Source organism: Antedon bifida, chromosome 2, assembly GCF_963402885.1.
Source record: "Antedon bifida chromosome 2, ecAntBifi1.1, whole genome shotgun sequence".
Taxonomy (NCBI): Eukaryota; Metazoa; Echinodermata; class Crinoidea; order Comatulida; family Antedonidae; genus Antedon; species Antedon bifida.
The window spans coordinates 1,780,380-1,802,637 of record NC_136227.1 but is presented as its reverse complement, the minus strand read 5'-3'; the positions used below and the strand labels follow the sequence as shown (position 1 = coordinate 1,802,637).

The following is a 22,258-nucleotide window of genomic DNA, read 5'->3' as shown; positions in this document are numbered from 1 at the left end:
TATCATTTACATATTATCCACATAATCAACAAAACTGTACTTATTGCGGAATGCAATATTCACAATGTCATTTACGTTCAAGGCCAGATGTAACGTAAAACAATGATATTAAAATTAAAAACAATCAAACAATTATAAATTGCGTTAAAGCGTGAACACTTGATTGTAACGCGTTATATAAACTGCGTTTGGATTAAACTCTCAACCAAAGGTTAATAGCCGATGTATTATTGGCGTTTTAATGTCATATATTGTTATTTAAAAACGACGATTCCTCATTAAAAACAATCCTAATAATCTAATTCAAATTATATTCTGTCGCTAGGGGTTTGGCGTTATTGGATGTATGCAGTGTGACAACTATTCCAGCTGCGTCAACAACGAGAACGTGACAATGACGGAGTAACGCAATGCCGGCAAACGGAACGCGTTACTGACAAGCACGGTCACATGACGATGACGGATAGCAATACGCAACAAAGAACGCACGTACACGTCACTGGTGATTGACAGGAGGTAACGCCGATGGAACAATTACGCGACAATGACAGAATACGAACGGTGGATTGCCCAGCCGACGACGGTCATGCCGACGGCTGATTCCAAGCATAGCATCACGTAGATATACAATGTGTAATTAACCGGTAATATACATAGGAATTGATACAGCATCTTTGGAATCTAAAAACAATTTGTTCACTTTGAAGATGCGACATTCGAAAATGCACCACAAAATGATAATGATGGGTTTAAGTATCATATAGCTCCTAACAGTGTCATTACCGACTATACACATTGCCATCTGTATACCATATATAACGAATATAACATATTTACAGAAAGTTCAAATAACAGCACCCTTTATGCAAAAGTACGAGTAGGCCTAATGATGTTTTTAACGAAGACTTTTTGCTAATATAATTATCTGAATGATTTTACGAGTCACGCCAAACCATTCCGTTTTATAATTACCGTAATCAAATAGCATTGAATAGAACATACTACAAGGGTGGTTTATTTATTTATAGCATTTTGTTACGATACGTTTTACGCGTTACGGTGTTCGGTGTCGACGCCAGACGTACGTTATACGTTTTACGCGTCATGGTGTTCGGTGTCGACGCCAGGTGTACGTTATACGTTTTACGCGTCATTGTGTTCGGTGTCGACGCCTGGCATACGTTATACGTTTTACGCGTCACGGTGTTCGGTGTCGGCGTCAGGCGTATACGTTTTACGCGTCACGATGTTCGGTGTCGACACCAGGTGTATACGTTTTATGCGTCACTTCACTGTGTTCGGTGTCGACGCCAGGCGTACGTTATACGTTTAACACGTCACAGTGTTCGGTGTCGACGACAGGCGTTCTTCGTTACAGTACAAAAGAGCCTGTTCACACCAATGTGTGCAGATTGACGCGACTGAGTCGACTTCAATGTGCACATCGTACCGTAACAGAGTACATTCAACCATACAGACAAAATGTTTGTCATGACTTAATGTACTTGTGACACCACTAGGTCTACATGTGAACGCGGTTTTAATTTAATACTTTTATTCTGGACTAGATTCAGTGGCGTAACGCAGAGGCCTGAGGCCCCTGGCTTAGGAACCCTACGTGGCCTTCAACGCTGGAGGCCTCGGGTGTTTTTAGCCTTTTTCGACATATTTTAATGCCTCTAGGCACTGTTCAGGGGTCTCCATAAGCTCCGGGGCCCCTGTGTTTAGCCAGTGAGATAGCCGTTACGCCACTGACTAGATTAATGCTCCCTTTACAAAACTTCTCAAATAAGTTCGATCATTATATTGATTAAGAACGGGACAGTACACAAGTTACAGTTAGAAATTATTGCCGTGTGTCGTTCCGGTTCATCTTATATTTCTTTTGGCGGTACGTTTTAGAATTCGAATCATTTTAACAGCCGTTTGCATTAGGCAGCGTTCCGTTGAATCTAGGGCGACGGTCTAGTCCCAGCTGTAGGCTACACTTTTTGCCGTGTCTGATATTCTAAACAGACGTATAAAGTACATGAGCTTACGGATGACAAGTTTGTCAATATACGGGGACAAGAAATACTTTAGAAAGAGTTCATGGTTTTAGTGTACTTTAATAAAATAGCCGTTATATAGAGACCGCTGGTAGAATGTCGAAGCGAACAGGCTTATACATAAAACTATCTGGTCGAACTTCAGCCGATTCTCGTACGGTATCACGTCTAGCGACGTTCAACATCGTAAAGTATCGTGTATACTGATGGCAACAGACCCTTACCATAGCACTCCTAATTGTAGCCCACATGGGATTGCTGTCAGAAGGCGCGTTTTAGACTAGTTCTGACGCGTTTTAGACTAGTTCTGACGCGTATATCGGGTACGCGAACTCCGCGTTTTTCCATTCAGCAGTCAGTTTTTAAAGTTCGATATAATATAATTGAAATAGTGCTTAAGTTTTAAAAAAAGGAAATTGATCATATTGACAACATTCTACCATATCGCACTAACTAATTAGGACAGTTCATATTTTTTTCTATCATATTGTACTTTCATCAATAGTTTCTTATCTAAAAATAGTGTTTACAATGAAATCGCGTCAACATCTATCGAACGCAATTAGATAATTAGGTCGTCGTCTTCTTACCGTCATTATTCCACGATTATTCTTCTATTACAATTATAGATGTAAAACATAAACTCTTTATTACTGCGTATTATTATTGTAACTTAGTCTACTTTCGGTCTTCTGTCGAATAAAAACAATCAACTCGGGCATCTAAATCGTGATACAATGTACTGTTTATTTTGTCATAATTATAACACAAATGGCAGACGCGCTTTGTAATTAGTATATGCTATTTATGTTAATATATTCAATTAATAGCTCTTAATAAAAGTAGTATAAAAGAGTATTGTTCAAAGCATGCTATCTATAACAATGACCTATTTATGGTTCCTTATAATACGGCACAGAGATTAATTAATTGCTTTGAAAATACATGAATTAGTTGTTTTTCTATACATAAATTTCGTAATTATGTCATGCACACGTCCGTCCGGTTGTTCTTTTATTTATTTATAATATACAAATTATTCCAAAACTAGTACAATCATTTTGGACTAAAACTCTGTTAATACATTGAGGGCGTCCACACGGGAGTAAGCACAACAGACCTAAAGCTTACTATCAAACTTTATGTGACAACAAAATGTGATCTGACCATATATGGACATGATGATGTCATATCACTACCATATTTGGGCATATCACTACCATATTTGGGCACATCACACTTTTTTTGTCAAATTAGTTTGATAGTGTGGACAGAGCTTTGCATTCAATTTTAATTATCCTTTCCTATTTCCATGCATGTTTGTTTATGTTCGCGATAAAATTGATTTTTTATTTTCACGGATCCCTCATTTTGTTGCGATCCGGTAATCTGTGCACTGCGCTTACAGTAAATAGCAGTGACTTTTTTTTGTCATGTGGGTTCACTTTTATTTCCATCATATAAATTTTCATATAAATAGTTATTGATACTTATTTGTTCTAACATTGTATTTTTTTTATCATCTGTTACATACATGATTTTTGTTGTAATAATTTCTCTATCCATCGCCATTTACCATAATTTTCTCTTATAATTTATATACATATCCTCTTTTAATGTATTTCTCATTAAAAAACATGTTCTTATACATTTTTTCTGCTTATATTCTTTTCTTTATACATATCATTTAAAGATGTATTGTCCCCCTGAAAAAATAATTTAAAAAAAAAACATTTTTGTTGAATATTCCATTTTAATGTAACATAATAGTTATCCACTTTGACCAAAAATTGGATCGAAAAAAAAATGTATTTACCTGAAAAAAATCTAATTTAAAGCAAAAAATTGGTCAAATTGGCTGCCAGCCAATGGATTTTTGGTTGAATTTAACCATTTATTTTGTCATTTTATAAGTGAAAACATTTTTTTTTTCGTTTTTTTTTTTGGAATGGAAGATATGGAAGTGATTAACTTGATCAAAACTACAAAATAACATATTTAAAGTCTGATTTAATTAATCTTTATTTTTCATGTTTTTGGGGGACAATACATCTTTAACATAAATTATGTTTAATCAATTTTTTTTTCTTTTTCTAACAATTTTATCTTTCTAAATCTCACATGCAAGAAGAATGTTTATATATACATGTACAGTATACACACATACATATACATAAAAGCAGTGTTTTTTTAACGTCTGAACATTTATATTTCAACAAAACGGACTGGAAGTTCAGGGTTATACGTTGCCTATCACCTGTGAATGTATCATGACAACGGCTCGAGGGAGACATTAAAATTTACATTGAAATTAATGTCATCATAATGCACATTAGATGGCAATACACGTTTCCTTTAGCAATGTACACATTTCGCGGGAAGGGGAATCAGTTACAAGCGGGTTTACTTTGAAATGATTGAATCTAATAAATACGGTGGTCTGGAGGTTTGTTTTTTGTTATTGTTACATAGAATGCCAACGGCGTGCATTGTGTCTTTATATTAATCGGTTGTTTTTGTTCACAAGGCATCGGTAAGAATCGATTTAGCGTAATTGAAGAAATAATGTTACAGCTTGATTTCTGCGTACGTGACCTTTGTATGATAATTCTTCTCTTTATGGCATTATAGCCTAAAACAGTATGCATACGTAAATATGATTCGCACTAGAACGCAACGCAGATGCACAACTCGTAAAGCTTGATTCCCACTGGAACGTAACGCAAGCGTGTTAATCAATGACAAGCGACAATCACAAATCCATCGTTTGTGATTGGTCAATTCACTTACGTTGCGTTACGTCCTTGCGTTACGTTCTAGTGGGAACCAAGCATAAATCTGTGTAGTATTGCATTGCGTCTTATAACTTGGTTCCCCAAGATGCACACTAAACGAAAGAAATTTGACCAATCATAGCAAAGGTCCATCGGTCTCCTGTGATTGGTTCAATTGCGTTGCGCGAGTAGCATTTATTGGCGAAACAAAAAACATAAGCACGAACTAAAAACATTTATAATACTCACACGTAATCATTTCACTTGCAGATTGTCCATAAGGGCCTATATAATTCCCTCTTCTGTCATTCATCGCAGTCCGTTCTGTATTTTCCAAAAACACAGGTTTTGTAGGAGCTGTGTCACCAGTCATAAACATGGTATAACATTTATTACTTTTAGAACAGCAGCTCCAGAACATATAGGCTGTTTTATTAATTCGATATAAACGTACAGTCAACGTAAATAGAATTAATACAGCCATGAAATTACGAATAAAAATGTATGTGGGCCTAAATTAAATGTGCCCTGAACATGGATAATAAATGTATAGTGACGTCATGATGATGAAGCAAAAGGTAACAAAAACAGAGAATGCCTAGTCCACATAGGAGTATAAATGGGTACCGACTTCTAAACTCAATTAAGACATTTTTTGTCTTTAGATAATATTATACATGTTTTTAAATGTTAACCATAACACAATAACATAAATAAACAAAATATGGAGAAGATAAATACGCAATGTTTGCATTTATTATAGAGTTGTTTGCGCGTGTTTTACACTGAGTATAAAAAACAAAATCTAGTAATAATAATTTAGATTACCATAAAGATATGTTTAAGAATAATTCAGATTTAACATAAAAATATAACATAAATATGCTGTGATTTATAATGAGTATTACAAAAAAAAATGTTTAATAATAATTTTGATTAAGAGATTGTATGCATTACCAGAAGCAGACAACTTAATCTACCATTTTTTGGTATTTATTATCTACTTGACAAAATGTTGTTTCTGATGATGACTATTAAATAAATATCGTACTTAGAGGTAAGACTCATGTGTATTATAAAACATCAGGGCTGGCATTAAATTTTGCTTAAGTTTAGAAGAAGTTCTTAAGGTTTTATCTAATGAATGGACTTACACCTCAATTATGGTTTAAATTAAATAACAATGTTTGCTTAAGGTCTCTCTACACTATCAAACTTTATGTGACAAAATAAATGTGATATCACGATGACATATATCACTACCATAAAACTGTAAACTGCAAAATGTTGGACAAAGCTAAGATGATTTTTTTTGCTAAGCATATTTGATAAATCTGGTTAGAAAGATTTTTAAAATGATGAAATGAATCATTTATTTTAAAATGAGTCAGCATCAATTGTATCAATCGTTCAAAGTCTACAAACCATAAACAAATTATAACATTTCTTAAGCCAATCTCAAATTACTCTACTGCTCCAACGATTGCGATGTCAGTTGCAGAGGTATTTGTACAAAATATGATGCGCCGTCAAACACTCAACTCCCAGGCAGTAGATAAAAAAAAATTAACAAACCATAATCTCGTAAATAAGAAGAATGATGGCATTACATTAGGATGGAAAGTTCATTTTTAACATCATCTATAGCCTAGAATATCATAACCTATACTTGATACCAGCAAATGTCTTCAATCTATACGATGTTTATAATGCCTTTAGGGAATATACAGTATACCTTAAGATCAGTTATATAGTAACTTTATAGTTTAAGGCAATGACATATAGTAACCAATATAATAATATAGTATTATATAAAGTACATAAAATACATGTATTATAGTTATTATGGTTGTTATTTAAAGGGGAATTCAGTTTTATTTCATTACAAAAAATTATTCATTCAAGCATATATTTGGCATATAGTAACTATACTAGAAGCTGCAAGATAAATACTGTATTCTAAAATATATATCATTTCAAACAATACATGTTCAGAGATGAGTAAGACATCAGTACCGGTCAGTCTGGTACTGGTCATTGGCTAAAGGCCAAAATATGTTTCAGCTTGTAATCTGTTACTTTTCCCCATGTATAAGATAGATTGATATGGATATAAGGTTGTGACAAAAACTTAAAGGCACCCTTCACGACCAAACCTACCACCAATAATATAATAACAAGTTACCGGATATTGAGTCAACCATACCGGTCTTTGTATGTCTTGTAAATTAGACCACAGTTGGAATCGGGTCATCTTCTGGAATAGGGCTGAATTTAGGCCTCTTATACCTGCAAGACACATTAGTGAGTCAATATTCTACTTGTATGTTAGCCCTTGATTCTCATCATCAATTCTAACTTTGGAGCTTAAGGTGGTGTAAATGATTTGTTAAAAAGGGGTCAAAGGTTAGACTACATCCAGAATGGTTGCAGGTAAGGTTGTTCGCGCCACACCTTTAGGCAGTTATATTCAAGAGAATGGAATCATTAGGAAACAGTTACCATAGCAGCAGCTTATTGTTTACTACGGCTGAAAAAATTGGTATTTGGAAACTCGGACTGGGCATGTGCACACCCCAAAGCACGTCTGGGAAAAGAGAGCCTATAAAAACATTTGCTAATAAATATTGAGATGCATGTAGACGGTAGTTATCATGAGATGAGCGGCGTTTTTTGTAAGAAATATTTCTTGTTTATATTATCAACCAAGCTTCTCATAAATGACACCGTCAATTATAAAAAAATATGAGAATTAAAGAGATAACAAGGGGAAAAACTAGCGAAGATTGCATGTTCCTCTCCTGATCTCTTTTCAGGAAAAAAGAACACTGGCTACAGACTGATACAGTATAACATAGCTAGCTATTCACAAATAGTACACTATGTAAAACAATACAAGCCAGCAATCAGTAATATCTAATGTTGTAATGTTATTAACATCTGTATGTTATGATACATAGTTAATGTGAATATATAGTTAATGTGAATGCTATTAATCCTTCAATGATCTATGGACATTTTCATACTTGACATCAGTTAACATTTCATCACATCATTAACGCTTAATGAGGTGTTACGACATTCAATAAATCTTATCAGTTTTTTTAAAAGATGTATCAATATTTTAGATTGTTTGAAAAAGTAGTAACATAGTCTATATTTTCAATATCGTGCAAATTACTCCAATAATAATAATAAGTACAGTTATTTTCTGTATATTTTATTCCACAAATCTTCCATCCAGGGGAAGATCCAGTGGGTAGCACCTGGGACATTTGCTTCCTTTCTTATGACAGCTACAATTATTTATTACTTTTTGACATCCATTTTTTACAGACTATTAATATTATGTTAGTGCTATGTTAGCCACGCTTGAAATCCATAAATGCATTATGGTTCTTCATATCACAGTGAGAATTGCTCCAGTCAAATAATAATAATATTAATGATTCATTCTTATATAGCGCATATAAGCAAGCTCTCAATGCGCTGCACATTATTACCCCGGTCATTTTTTGGATTGGTCAAAATATATCGAGTAAAAATGACATTTTAATTAACCTGTTGATGCTGTGTAACAACTTTATAGTGCATATCAAGAAAACCTCCTATCATAAAACTTTTTCATTGAACTAAACGAGCCCACACGGATCACAAGAATCACACACAAGGAAACTAGTATTTGTTATATAACATTAAAAAAATATATATAACACAATAAAAAGTAAGCATCTACTTACAACTTGAGCATCAGAGAAGACATTACGACAGACACAGAAGATGTTGCCATGGCAGCAGATGCCATCCAAGGTTGGAGGAGGACTCCAAATGTAGATAGAGCACCTAAAATAGAAATAAAAAATGTTATAACTGATGAATAACATAACAAATATGTATGTAATGCGGCCTTACAATTTACAATTTCACAATAAAACATATTTCCCAATATAAAGAAAAAAACATTTACAATAAAAAATGGCCTTTAAAAAAAGAGATTTACTGTAGTAATGTTATTAGAATTCTTTGTTTTAGGAATTTTTTCTATTGAATAAATTAGATATAAAATGTCTTATTGAATTTACATGTGTTTTACATTGAGCCATCTACAATGTATCCATTGAAAGCTTTATCAAAAACTGCTGGTATAGTTAATAGTTTGGGGAATTATATTAATTGGGTGGAGACATATTAAAGAGTACACACTATAATATAGTATTAAACATACCTGCAGCTATTGGTATTCCAAGTCCATTGAAAATACAAGCGAAGAAGAAGTTGATGTAGATACGTCTAACAGTGTGCTTTGATAGGTCAATGGCAGCGGCAACGTCCAACAGATTGTTCTGTAACAGTTAAACGTATTCAATTTAAATGTTTATGATCATTGTACAAAAGGATTTATCCAATTGCTGTGATATAGTAGAAACCTCCTTTGGACATACCTCCCCTATTCTGAGGATATCACTATAAAAAAGATTCATTCACTGAAAAGTGACAAAGTAGAACCCCACCTTTGTGACATATGTATTCAGGGACAAGAACCCCCTATTAAAATGAACAAGGGCAATATAATGCTGTAACACTATGGCCAGTTTATTCTTGGGATATCACTATCAAAAAAGATTTATCCATTGCTGAAAAGTGATATATAAAGATATTTCATATTGCTAATTATTTCAGTATGGATATATCAGCAAAATCAAACAATATTGGTGAGGGTGACCATAACAGCACTGCTCGTCAGAGGAGACCAAAAAATGAAGATATAAAGTACATTGATTACTGTTGCCATAGGATGCACAATTATCTAATAAAATTTCACAATATCATGTTTCTTGTATTTTCTCCCATAAGAAATTTTACAACAATGTTGCCATGTGTAATTATCTCTAAAAAATTACCAAAATTATAGTTAAAAAGAAAGAAATTATGAAACCAATAAAGGTAGTAATTAAACAAGCTTTAATAAAATGTACTGGAATGTACTGTGTTTAATTAATGTAATATAACATGAGTATAAGTTAGTTAATGAACTAATGTATTATGTGTATGGGATAATGAACTTGACATGAATGAGATAAACATACATTAAGTACATTCAGATGAGTATGCAACATTGTAGGAATATGTTAATTACTTTGTATGTACAATAAATTAACATTTTATGTTAATCACCCAAATTATCAAAGTTAGAATGAATGAGTGAGTGAGCCACAAAGTATCATAGATATAGGGTGGATAGAGGGCAGTAGACATGCTTTGGCTTGAAATTTAAAAAGTAACATAATATTAATTTGCTTTCAGACACACATTGTTCATAAAGTTTGTGACCGATAATAACAATTAAATAAAACTATTTGTAACAAATATTTAGACGCTCGTCAATAAATTAAATTATTACCTTAATCAAGACAATGTCCCCAGCGTCCACTGCAACATCCGTCCCCGTTCCTATGGCGATTCCTACGTCAGCCTGGACCAATGCTGGGGAGTCGTTCACCCCATCACCAACCATAGCAACATGTTTACCTTTCGACTGGATCTCTTTCACTTTATCAACTTTATTATGGGGTAGCACCTCAGCAAATACTTGAGTGATTCCAACCTTTGAAAGAAAATAATATTTCAATACAAAGAAACTGTATAATGACATATTTGGCAATTGGGAAAAACGATAATTAAAGCTCTGTCTACACTATCAAACTTTATGTTACAAAAAATCTGATGTGCCCACATATGGACATGATGATGTCATATCACTACCATGTTTGGTCATATCACTACCATGTTTGGTCATATCACTACCATATTTGGGAACATCACACTTTTTTTTAAAAACTAGTTTGATAGTGTAGACAGAGCTTAGACATGATGATGTCATATCACTACCATATTTGGTTATATCGCTACCATTATTTGGGCACATCATGATAGTGTATAGTCAGAGCTTTAGAATTTGTTGAAGATAAATTACCTGTTTGGCAATGTTGTCAGCTGTACGTCTGTTATCTCCTGTTAGTAGTATGATGTCCATTCCCATGTTTTTCAAGATGTGTACTGTATGGGCTGCTTCTTCCTTGACTGAATCAGCCACGCTCAGCATACCGGCAATGACGCCTATAAAAAAGGTTTGTCACTTTATTAGCTGTAGTACATGACAATAAACAGGGATTCTATGCGAGTTATTAAAAATGTATTGTCCCCCAAAAACATGAAAAATAAAGATGAATAAAATCAGATTTTGAATAGACTATTTTGCAGTTTTATTAAAGTTATTCACATCTCTTCATGAAATGTTTCACTTATTGTATATAAAAATAAAAAAATAAATGGTTAAATTTAACCAAAAACCCATCGACTTCCAGTCAATTTGATTATTTTTTACAGTTTTTTTTATTCAATATTTGGTCAAAGTGAATTACATGATTATGTGACATTAAATTGACATATTCAACAAAAACATTTACAAAAAAAATTATCATTATCATTATTATTATATTTTATGAGGGACAATATATCTTTAAAGAAATAGCATGTAAACATAATTACTGTAGAAGAAAGTTTTTGTACGAACCATTGACAGCTACCAAGACGGCTGTTTGACCTTTGTTCTCGTGGTCTGACATGACACTGTTGATGTCGTCTGTCACTGTCAGTCTGTTTTGTTTCATCCATTCTCGGTTTCCAATTAATACATCATAGATTTTGTCAGAATTATTGTCTGAAAATAAATTATTCAACTAAAGCTCTGTCCATACTATCACACTTTATGTGACAAAAAAAATGTGAGGTGGCCATATATGGACATGATGATGTCATATCACTACTATATTTAAGCATATCACTACCATATTTGGGCACATCACACTTTTTTTGTCAAACTAGTTTGATAGTGTAGACAGAGCTTTAAGATATATATAATACTATAATACTGTACTAGATAGTTTACAATAGATATATTTATCATTTAATATGTAGAAATACTGGTTTGTAAGGTGTACAGTATTATATAAAATTAAAAAAACAAACCATCTTCAGTCTGGCCTTCATCATCGGTTAAAGTGGCTTCCTCTTTGGCAATGTTAGCATTATTGTCATCTTCGGTTTTTTTTATCATCATTGAACTGATGTTTGTTACTTGGCATTGGAGGCCGTAGCCTGGTTCAGCTTGGAACTTGGAACATTTTCCCAGCGATTCGGTCATCAATATCTAAGGTTAAACAATTAAAACAAAACAATATTACTATCATCTATAAAATAATACCCTTTTCGCAGCGCCTAGGAAAATGCTGAATATACACATCAATAATTACCTCTTTGGCATGTTTTACAATAGCAACTCCAATGGGGTGTTCACTGCTTGCTTCAGCTGTCCCTGCTACAGCTATCAACTCATTCAAAGTCACAGAGTCTGTAAACTTATTCACTTTCCTTACGACAGGAACGCCATGTGTGATGGTACCGGTCTTGTCAAATATCACAGTCTCCAACTAAATGAAAAAAAGTACCGTTGCATATAAAAATTAATTTAATTAATTTTACTTCAAACTCCAACTGAATTTTAATATTTTATAAATAATAATGTTAATAAAAGTCACCTTATGTGCCATCTCTAATGGTTCTCCGCCTTTAATCAAAATACCATTTTGAGCACCTACACCGGTTCCAACCATTACAGCTGTAGGCGTGGCCAGTCCAAGAGCACATGGGCAGGCAATGGCCATCACAGAAATTGCTACTCGGAATGCAAATTGTAGAATTACTTCGGTTTCATTGATATTATGTCCTTCGGTCTGATACAGAAAGAAATTGAATGCAAAAAGTATTAAATTATTGCGCTGTGAATCCGCCCCTGGTGATAATTATTTATGTGACAAAAAGGTGTGATGTGGCCAAATATGGTAGTGATATGCCCAAATATGGTAGTGATGACATCATCATGTCCATATATGGGCACATCACATTTTTTTGTCACATAAAGCTTGATAGTGTAGACAGAGCTTTATATTAAGATATGTTACCTTTTCATATGTTGGTATCTTAGTGATGTCAACATAGCCAATGATAATCCAAGTGACAAGAGTAATGACACTCAAACAAACAATCCCTGGTACGAACACACCCGATATCTTGTCCGCAAATTGTTGAATCGGTGCCTACAAAAATTTAAAATGGTGTCAAAAAAGTGGCTGTTTATAGAGTGAATAAATCAAATTAATATGTATTCAATATGTAAAAACTGAAAATGAAATGAATTACCTTTGAGGTCTGTGCATCTTGGACAAGTTTTACAATTTGTGCTAAGGTCGTATCCGTGCCAACATGGGTCGCTTCAACCAAGAGTGTTCCATTTTGATTGATAGATCCACCAATCACAATGTTCCCTAGTGGTTAAACGCATAATTAGTTAATTATTAAAATGTTTCTTTTAAATTTTATATTAACTTGCCTTAAAGATGTATTGCCCCCCTGACAAAAATAATTCTTTTTGGTTTAAAATGCCATTTGATGTCACATAATAGTTATCCACTTTGACCAAAAATTGGATAAAAAAAAATTTTTTTTTTCTATGGAAGTGATTAAATGTATTAAAACTACAAAATAACCTATTTAAAGTCTGATTAAATTAATCTTAATTTTTCATGTTTTTGGGGGACAATTACATCCTTAAGATTGAGGGCATAATTAACTGAAATCAAATGATACCTGGTTTTTTAACAACAGGCATAGACTCTCCTGTAATCAAGGCTTCATCCGCTGAAGATATTCCATCAATGACTTTTCCATCCACTGGCATCTTGGCACCAGGAACAACCTTCAGGACATCATGGGTCTGGACAAGTTCTATGTTGATCTCCTTTTCCACAAGGATTTGGTGATTCTTTCCCAGAGTGACTAGGATTGCCTCAGTTGCTTGCATTGTCATGAGTTTGGATAGAGCATCAGATGTTTTAGCCTGTTGAATTAAAGAACTCTTTTACATATCATAAAATGGAAAGAATGACTATTGCGAAAACCAAAACTGGTGAAATTTAATGTCAACTACAATATTTATTTATTTATTTTTCTGCATTTATTTCCAAATTCAGTATATACTAGAGTCCCTCTTTTTGGAAACTCATTCCTGTAAAATGAATTTGGGGAAATATGTTTAACACTCTCCTATTAAAGAGACATTTTAAATGTGTTCTACTATATTGCATATTTGAATCTTGATAAAGCCAATCAACCAATAAAAAAATCACTTGCAGACATGTAGCAAACTAATCACTAATGTAAAAAAGTTTTTGCATATTACAGATACTCTTAAAGAATTACATTGGTTTCCTGTTCAGCACCACATTGTCTATAAAATATTGTTACTAGTTTATAAATGTATAAATAGGATGGCTCCTAACTAAATTGTCGAATCGATCTGGCGACAAGCTTCTGCTTTATCAGAGCTTTGCCACACCTGCTCCTCGACTCCGGAACACACTGCCCATCTCAATTCGTCAATGTACTAACTTGGATTATTAAAAACGCATTTTGCCCAGCCTTATACATAGTCATAGGCCTAATACTTTCCATTTTAAATTCGCAATTTTATTGTGCATTTAATCTGAGGTGATTGCATACTATAAGCATTCAAAAGCGCCTTTGGTAGCAAAGTGCGCTCTAGAAATCTGCATTATTATTATTATTACTTTACCTTTGCAATATGCTCTAACCATCTACCAAGAGAAATAAACACCAGTAACATTGGAGGGGTGTCAAAGAACACCATAGGGCTGTCATCCTTCTTCATGATCATGGCAACCGCCACCGCTATCACAGAGTAGGAGTAGGCTAGGGTAGTCGCAAGCATGATGAGCACGTCCATGTTGGCTACACCATGCTTAATGGACTTGTAGGCTTGCACGTAGAAATGACGTCCACAAACAAACTTTGGAGACAACAATATTCTATTAATAAAAGCTTAGTTTAATATGTGTTAAGATCTGTCAACACTGTCAAACTAATTTGACAAAAAAAGTGTGATGTGCTCAAATATGGTAGTGATATGATATCACATCACATTTTTCTGTCACATAAGTTTGATAGTGTAGACAGAGCTTTAGATAGACATCAAAATATTTTATTTATTAATTGAGGCAAGGGGCTTAATAGTACAAATTACTATTTTTCCTGGAAAGATGTATATGCCTCAAGGCCGACAATCAATATAACTCAAATACATCAATCACCAATTTATTGCCAACATTAGTTTCCACTTACCTCCGATACAGTAATTGATAAATATTTAAAGTTTAAGTTTAAATAAATACAAAGCTTAAAATAAATGTTTTTCATTAATTTAAATTATTGCCACTTCTCGTCTATTATAATTTATGTACAGTACATTGAGAACTTCCTTATATGGGAAATATAATTATTATTATGTAATAACTCCTAATTAATACAAATATAATACAATATATAGATAAATAACCTCTCTTAAAAAAAAAGCTTAATACCTGAACCATTGTGGCGCAGATGAACAAAAGAAGGTTCTCCAGCGACAAGCCAGGACAAATCATCTTGTGATTCTTAGTAACCATAAAGTAAATCATGATGGCCATCACTGGAATGCCAAATATGAGGGAAAAGAAAAACGTGTTTCGCCATTTCCGAATCGTCTTTTTATGCTGTAGCGCCACCGCAACTTGGTTTGTGTCCGTTGATAATTCGCAGTCAAAACCAGCATCCTAAAATTAAGAAAAGAATTTTATATAAACAGCATTATTATTTTTTGTCTTTAGGCACAGAATTTGACTGATGTGTTTAATTTATAGTTTATGGTAATGAAAGTCACATAAAGCAAAATTAATTAAATTTAGGGGTTTTCCCTAGTGAATCTGAATATGGGACATTGGGCTAAATTCAACACTTTTACAATGTTTAAGATCTGCCACTGATAAGGTTCCAAAAGGTTTAGAGTAGCTGTCATGATTTTCAAGCAATAGCCTTTAAGAGTAAGTTATAAGTAAACATAAAGTTTGGTAGAAGGCTTTAAACTTTTGCGGAAAAAAATTCAGTGAAAAAATCAAAAATAAATAAGTACCTCAATTGCCTCCATGATTGTCCTTGCCCCGATGATGTTTGAATGATATTTGAAGTGACCTTGGCTCGTTGACAAGGCAACGGAAGCTGAGATGACCCCATCAAGATTCTTTACCAATCCTTCAATCGTGGCAACGCATGACGCACATGTCATTCCAGATATCTAAATCATAATAATACATTTATTTTTTATATAATTTCAAAATGAATACAAACTAATGATAATGATGTATTAAAGATGTATTTTCCCCCAAAAACATGAAAAATGAAGATTATTTAAAACAGAATTTGAATATGGTGTTTTGTAATTTAAAAAAAGTTAATACTTCCGTAGAAAAAAAACACAAAAAATGTTTTCATTTGTAAAATGAAAAAAATAAATGGTTAAATTCAACCAAAAACTCATTGGTTAGCAGCCAATTTGACTATATTTTGCTTTAAATTAAAGTTTTTTCAGGTAAATAAATGTAATTTTTGATCAAAGTGGATAACTATTAGGCGACAATAAAATGGCATATTCAACAACATAAATTTTAAGTATTATTTTTTCAGGGGGACAATATATCGTTTATAGTATATTTCTTGATTTGACCAAAAGGACTGATACCAATGGATACATACCACAAGATCCAGCTTTTCATCACCACTACCAGGATCAACATCCTGGATATTAGCTTCAAAACCCATATCATCCACCACCTCTCTGATGGCTTCAGGGGTCATCTCATCTGGATCGTATACCACATCTGCTCTTTCTGCCATCAGAGCCACGATGGCTGAGAAGATACCTGCATAAAAATGTTATTAAAGGTTACTTTTTGTGAATAATGATCTCATCACAACAAAGACAATTGGTTAGATGTAATTATACTTTATGCTACAGTACGTTTGAGATGTACTTGGTATACAATTATATCAGATTAGGACAAACATCTGACCAATTAACTTAGCTCCTTGAAGCAAAGCTACTTGGAAGTAATATTGATAATTAATCATGACAGGACAATTTTTTATTTTGTGGTTAAAAATGCATTTGCTGTAGATACAATAAAACAGAATACATAACATCTGATACAGTATGTACAACAAACAGAATACAAGTAGAATATTATTTGTTTTGATTAAAAATACCTTTTTGCTTTAAAAGTTGTTTCTCGATGCTGTTTACACAAGAAGCACATGTCATCCCAGTAACCGATAAAATACACTTTTTACAATTCTCCTTTGTTGGTAATTTGTGCATCTCTATAGCAACAGTAGAGCTGTCTTCAACTACATCTGAAAAATAAATGTATAATATATTTAATATTTAAATGTTACTTTGCTATTAACGTAATTTTGTTTTTTGTTTGTAAAAAAGCATCAAAACATGATGTTTGCTTTACTGATGTCTATTTAATCAATGTATAAATCAGTATATGTGGTTTAACCCCTTGAAGACGTGGCCCGTATCCCATACGGGGTAATTTACTGTCCCAGGACGCAAGGCCCGTACAGTATATGTACAGGTTGACTTTTTGGGGTCACTGAATTGCACTTTTTGAGCATTTGATTTGAAATGCAATATTTCGGAAGGTCAAAACATTTCACATAACAATAAAACCAACAATTGCAGAAAGTTACAGCCATAAAAATGTATTTTGCATTTTTCCTAAATCTATTGAATAAAAATACCTTACTTAGCCTCCAGTCACTAGCGGTAGAAACCTCACGTCTTCAAATGGTTAACGGTTACAAAAATAAAGTTATTTACTTATTCTAATCGTTAAAATCTAATTGCATTTTAAATTGATTAAAACATTTGTTTAGTTAAAATTAATTTTGATTAAAAACATTAAAACTAATACTAATATTAGACTAGTAACAGAGTGCGGCTAAAAACAATAAAACAGTGTAGTTTTCAGTGTTTAGTGTCAGTTACAAAAATTAAGTTATTTACTTATTCTAATCGTTAAAATCTAATTGCATTTTAAATTGATTAAAACATTTGTTTAGTTAAAATTAATTTCTAATATTAAAACTAATACTATTATTAGACTAATAACAGTGTGCGGTTAAAAACAATAAAAAAGTGTAGTTTTCAGTGTCCAAAATATGTACACTGCGGCAAAAGCAAAATAGTACAAGAAAGTACTACTGAAATTAACTATGGTAATACTAAAAATTAGTGGTTAATCTTTGAGTTCATTTTTTCATAATTAGAAGAAAAAAAATTGTATAATCTACTATTTATAACTAAAAACCAAAATATAATAACCATAATAATAATATAATAAACAAGCAATTGTTAAATTCTTGTTCGAAAATAAATTGAAATAGCGTTACTAGGTTTTTTTGCTTTACTACAATAATTTAAATTGTTCAAACTACAATAGATTCAATTGTTCAAACTACAATAATGTAATAATGTTCCCTGTCTACAATCTTATGTGCCCATATATATCCATGATGATGTCATATCACTACCATATTTGGACATATCACTACCATATTTGGACATATCACTACCATATTTGGGCACATCACACTTTTTGTTGTCAAACTAGTTTGATAGCGTAGACAGAGCTTTACACAATTCTAATTGTTTCTCGGGGGAATGCGCATAACAGGAAGCAAGGGTATTATCCCTCTATCACAAAAAGTGTTCACACATTACCTCACAGACAGCTGTAATAGCTAGATTATAAAATCTACTGTTATATATTGAATCTATTTTACACTAACTAACTAAATTATACCCATTTTATTAGTTTAAACTAGAAACAATTGTTTAGATAAGACAGTATACCATTGCTCAATAAGTTGTATATTAAACATCTCTTATTTAAAAAAAGCATTTAAATAATTGTTAGATTGAGAAATGAGGAAAGAATCGGTGAAATATTGACGACAAGGAATGTGAAAACTATGTGAAATCATGTACAGTAATTGCTTTAACTAATCTAGGTGTGAGTGATCAGGAAGGGGAGTGGGGAGGAGCATTCATTCAACAGCAAAAATATGCATAATTACAACACATGCAATGGAAAATAACTCTGATGTCTGATTTCTCTCTCTCGCAAATACTCATACATTTGTTGAAGTATTTTCAACAACTCAGTTTACTGAAAAAATGGAAATGTGGCAAGTTAGCCGTGTGTTTTAAAAAATGAAATAAAGTAAAGAAAATGTGTCAACGTCTTCTGGAGTAATGCAAGTAAAGAGAAGAGAAGCTATGTAAACAAACTGAAATGAAACGTGTGCTAAAACTTTCACTCAAAACACACCATGCAAAATCCAAGGTTTATCTTATCTCAAACAATCTGCGTCAATCTTTCTTCAATAACAATACACTTTTTCAACAGAAATTTTCCACAAAAAAAAGTAAAAACTCCGTCAAATTGTTTACTAAACTAGTCACATGGTGTATGACGAGCATTCATGCAAATGACAAACTATGTTCTACTAAGTGTAAGTGTCTAACAACAATTTTTACTATTTCTATCACAAAGCAAAATGTTTAGTGAAGTGAATTGAAACTTTGTAAACAATTTTACCACTGTCAAAAGAACTTGTTAAAAGGAGGTCAAGTTCTGAACCCTGTTTGCTGTTATTCTTCTGTCTATCCTTTGCTGAATTGGCATGCATTAAAAAAAGTTGGGAGAAAATCATGTTAAATATTAATAAGAACATTAAAACATTAAAGGCCACTCTCAAATCTGCTACTGTGTTTTTTTTTATTATTTAATTTTATATTTTCTAATATTTTTTTTGTTTTGCTAGACAATGTGAACGGGTATTAAAGAAATATATATTCCACAGACAAATATCCATCTCATATAATTTGTAGTATAGGATTCAAAGTAAATGAAGGCCCTACACTGTGCTTAAATAATAATAATAATTGCTTATATAGCGCTTTTCCAAGTTGATCAAAGCGCTACACATATTTTGATTACAATTTTTTCTTTTTTTTTTAATATAACAACTTATTCTAATAATTCTGTAAATAAATTTATATTTAATATTAAATAAGTTTACTAACCTGGTAGTTTAGCTTCAAATCCTAAGCTATCAATCGTTTCTATAATCGTCAAGGCGTCCACTTTATCGGGGTAATAATTAACGACTGCTTGGCCCAACTTTTGAGAAACCGAAATACTCTCAACTCCCGGCATTCTCGAAATCCTTGTCTCGATTGACTTCACGCAAGAATTATTTGAAATACCGTACACCTAGAAAAGAGAAGTACATGATACATCAAGTAAAATGATTCAAACATGTTAAGCTTTTAAACATTTTAATTCTACAATTTTAAATTCTCAGTAAAATGAATTACGACAAAAAGTATTTAATTAATAGGAAATACAGATATGACCTCATTTAAAATTAGATGATTTGAAGAAATCATAAACAATGACTGAAACCTAACATAGCAGAATTACATAACCAAAATAATTATAGATATACTGTATTTGTATAGATATGTAATAATTAATAATATTAATAATGGTACTGTAGTCTTATATAGCACATAATACAGTGTTTCTAAGCACTTTACACAAAAATGATCCATAAAATATCCTAAGATAACACACAAATATGAAGAGAAGCAGAGGAACCATTTACACTGCTCCATTCTCCAGCACTTTGAAGCTCCCATATGAGAGCTTGCCGGAACAGTATTCACAGGAGCTCGAGTGAAAAAGGCATCTGTCTATTCTATAGACAGAGCGTTAGTGACTAGTGACAAAGAAATAAAAACAGTTTGTGTTCATTTATAACAGATGCAGATATATGTTTAATTTCAGATAAATTAGTTGGTTTGGCAGTTATCAAACATTTTGATTATTTGATGTCTATTCTCTATTCTTTAGAAGATAATCAAATAAAACTCATCTTTCTAAACATATCTCTTACTAAAAATTAAAAACAGGTTGGTATTTTGAAGTTGGTTACTTAAATCAGTTACACGCTTGATTAAAGAAAGTTGAATGAATCAAATGACATAACAATAGTTAATTTAAAAAAAAAGAAGCTTCTCAGGAATATTTAAATTGTTGTCTCTTCTTTTTTTTTCATTCAAAATGACTTTCATTGTTTGATGAATGATGATTTCCTTACAATGAACTTCTCAACTTAGTTTTTTATAAACTCAAGTTTGACAAAGCATCTGTATAATTGAAAAAAACAAACTTGTTCTGTTTTTATAATTAAAAACTAATTAAAATTAAACAATACTAATAGGCCTACTGTACTAACCTGTATTTTGACTCGTTCACAAATGACTAAAGACTGCCTATTTGTGTTTGGCGTTCGTCCATGTCTGGTAGGTGCAGTGTCTAGAAGCATTGCTTTCTCTCCGATACGTTCGCTAGAACTATCTGAGCACTTATAAAAGCCACTCAGTGTAGTCTCCTCACCGCAGGTTTTCACCGACCCTTCTGGGATTGTGCGAATTAGTTTCACTTCGTATCCCAGTCCATCGATTGCGTCGGTGATGGCAGGCGCTGAAGTCATGTCTGAACGGAATCGTACTCTGGTGACCTTGTCTGCTAAGACTGCTCGAACAGACTTAACTCCCAGCAGTTTAGCGACCTCTATTTGTATTGTCTGCTGACATAATTCACAGTTCATATCCTGAACCTTTATTTCAGCTGTATATTCCATTTTAACTGTAAAGTAAAGTAATTTGAAAATTGCTGTCTGATTTCTGAATTTATCATATCATTCATATATCATATTATTATCTGAATAAATAACCCACATCTGGCTCTAGCCAGGCATAAGCTACCATGCCTACTGACTGTAGATATGCTACCATTGAGGTCTACAGTAACTAGCTTGGCGTATAGCTACCGTCCCTAGCTGCCTTGCTTGGACCTGAACTAAGCCTACAGGCTACTGTAGTGTACAGACGGGCAGAAAAGCTTATCACGGACTGTAGTGTAACTATCTATAGTATAACCTATTAATATATAATTCCGAGCCTAAAATTCATGCTTACCGCCAATACCCTGGTATACAAGGTTACTACAGTGATGACTAGGCTAAATGATAAACTTAATTACAGACAACAACAGGCAGTCAGGCAATTATTGAATACCGATGAGCAATAGTATGATCTGATCCGATCCAATTCCACTTTCTCTGTCTCTCCTAAAAACTGCAGCTTACCTATCTTTATCTACTTGGCCTATGCCTAGCTCGCCACATAATCAACTTTCATACATTATAAAACCAACATCGTGTTCTCTACATACTAAACATAATAATAAACTACAATTACAAAATTACTTACATCTATTTTATCAAACAATCTATAATCAAATTGTTTGTGTTATTTATTTCAACGAAATTTTTCCAACACCAATA

General features: G+C 32.8%; 1 protein-coding gene across 4 annotated transcripts in view; it reads right to left on the bottom strand.

The window, feature by feature from the left end:
- The window catches only part of LOC144835715 (copper-transporting ATPase 2-like), a 142,685-nt gene extending 120,430 nt beyond the window's left edge, over positions 1 to 22,255 (bottom strand). The window contains exons 1-21 of one of the 4 annotated variants that reach the window (XR_013611097.1): positions 22,185 to 22,255; positions 21,146 to 21,558; positions 19,929 to 20,118; positions 19,441 to 19,515; positions 17,036 to 17,182; positions 16,526 to 16,692; positions 15,906 to 16,067; positions 15,319 to 15,549; positions 14,514 to 14,747; positions 13,529 to 13,778; positions 13,082 to 13,206; positions 12,844 to 12,978; positions 12,421 to 12,615; positions 12,136 to 12,312; positions 11,852 to 12,032; positions 11,397 to 11,543; positions 10,797 to 10,939; positions 10,224 to 10,427; positions 9,048 to 9,165; positions 8,563 to 8,665; positions 6,086 to 7,111 (exon numbers count right to left, since the gene is read on the bottom strand). Coding sequence is in view for 2 of the 4 variants with exons in the window: in XM_078690783.1 (XP_078546909.1) it covers positions 7,051 to 7,111; positions 8,563 to 8,665; positions 9,048 to 9,165; positions 10,224 to 10,427; positions 10,797 to 10,939; positions 11,397 to 11,543; positions 11,852 to 12,032; positions 12,136 to 12,312; positions 12,421 to 12,615; positions 12,844 to 12,978; positions 13,082 to 13,206; positions 13,529 to 13,778; positions 14,514 to 14,747; positions 15,319 to 15,549; positions 15,906 to 16,067; positions 16,526 to 16,692; positions 17,036 to 17,182; positions 19,441 to 19,515; positions 19,929 to 20,118; positions 21,146 to 21,553 (3,453 nt within the window). In the remaining 2 variants the exon portion in view is untranslated. Of the gene's footprint in view, positions 1 to 5,566; positions 7,112 to 8,562; positions 8,666 to 9,047; positions 9,166 to 10,223; positions 10,428 to 10,796; positions 10,940 to 11,396; positions 11,544 to 11,851; positions 12,033 to 12,135; positions 12,313 to 12,420; positions 12,616 to 12,843; positions 12,979 to 13,081; positions 13,207 to 13,528; positions 13,779 to 14,513; positions 14,748 to 15,318; positions 15,550 to 15,905; positions 16,068 to 16,525; positions 16,693 to 17,035; positions 17,183 to 19,440; positions 19,516 to 19,928; positions 20,119 to 21,145; positions 21,559 to 22,184 lie in introns of those variants that run through there. The other 3 variants (XR_013611096.1, XM_078690783.1, XM_078690784.1) reach the window with 3 other exon arrangements.
- Between the last annotated feature and the right edge of the window lie 3 nt (positions 22,256 to 22,258).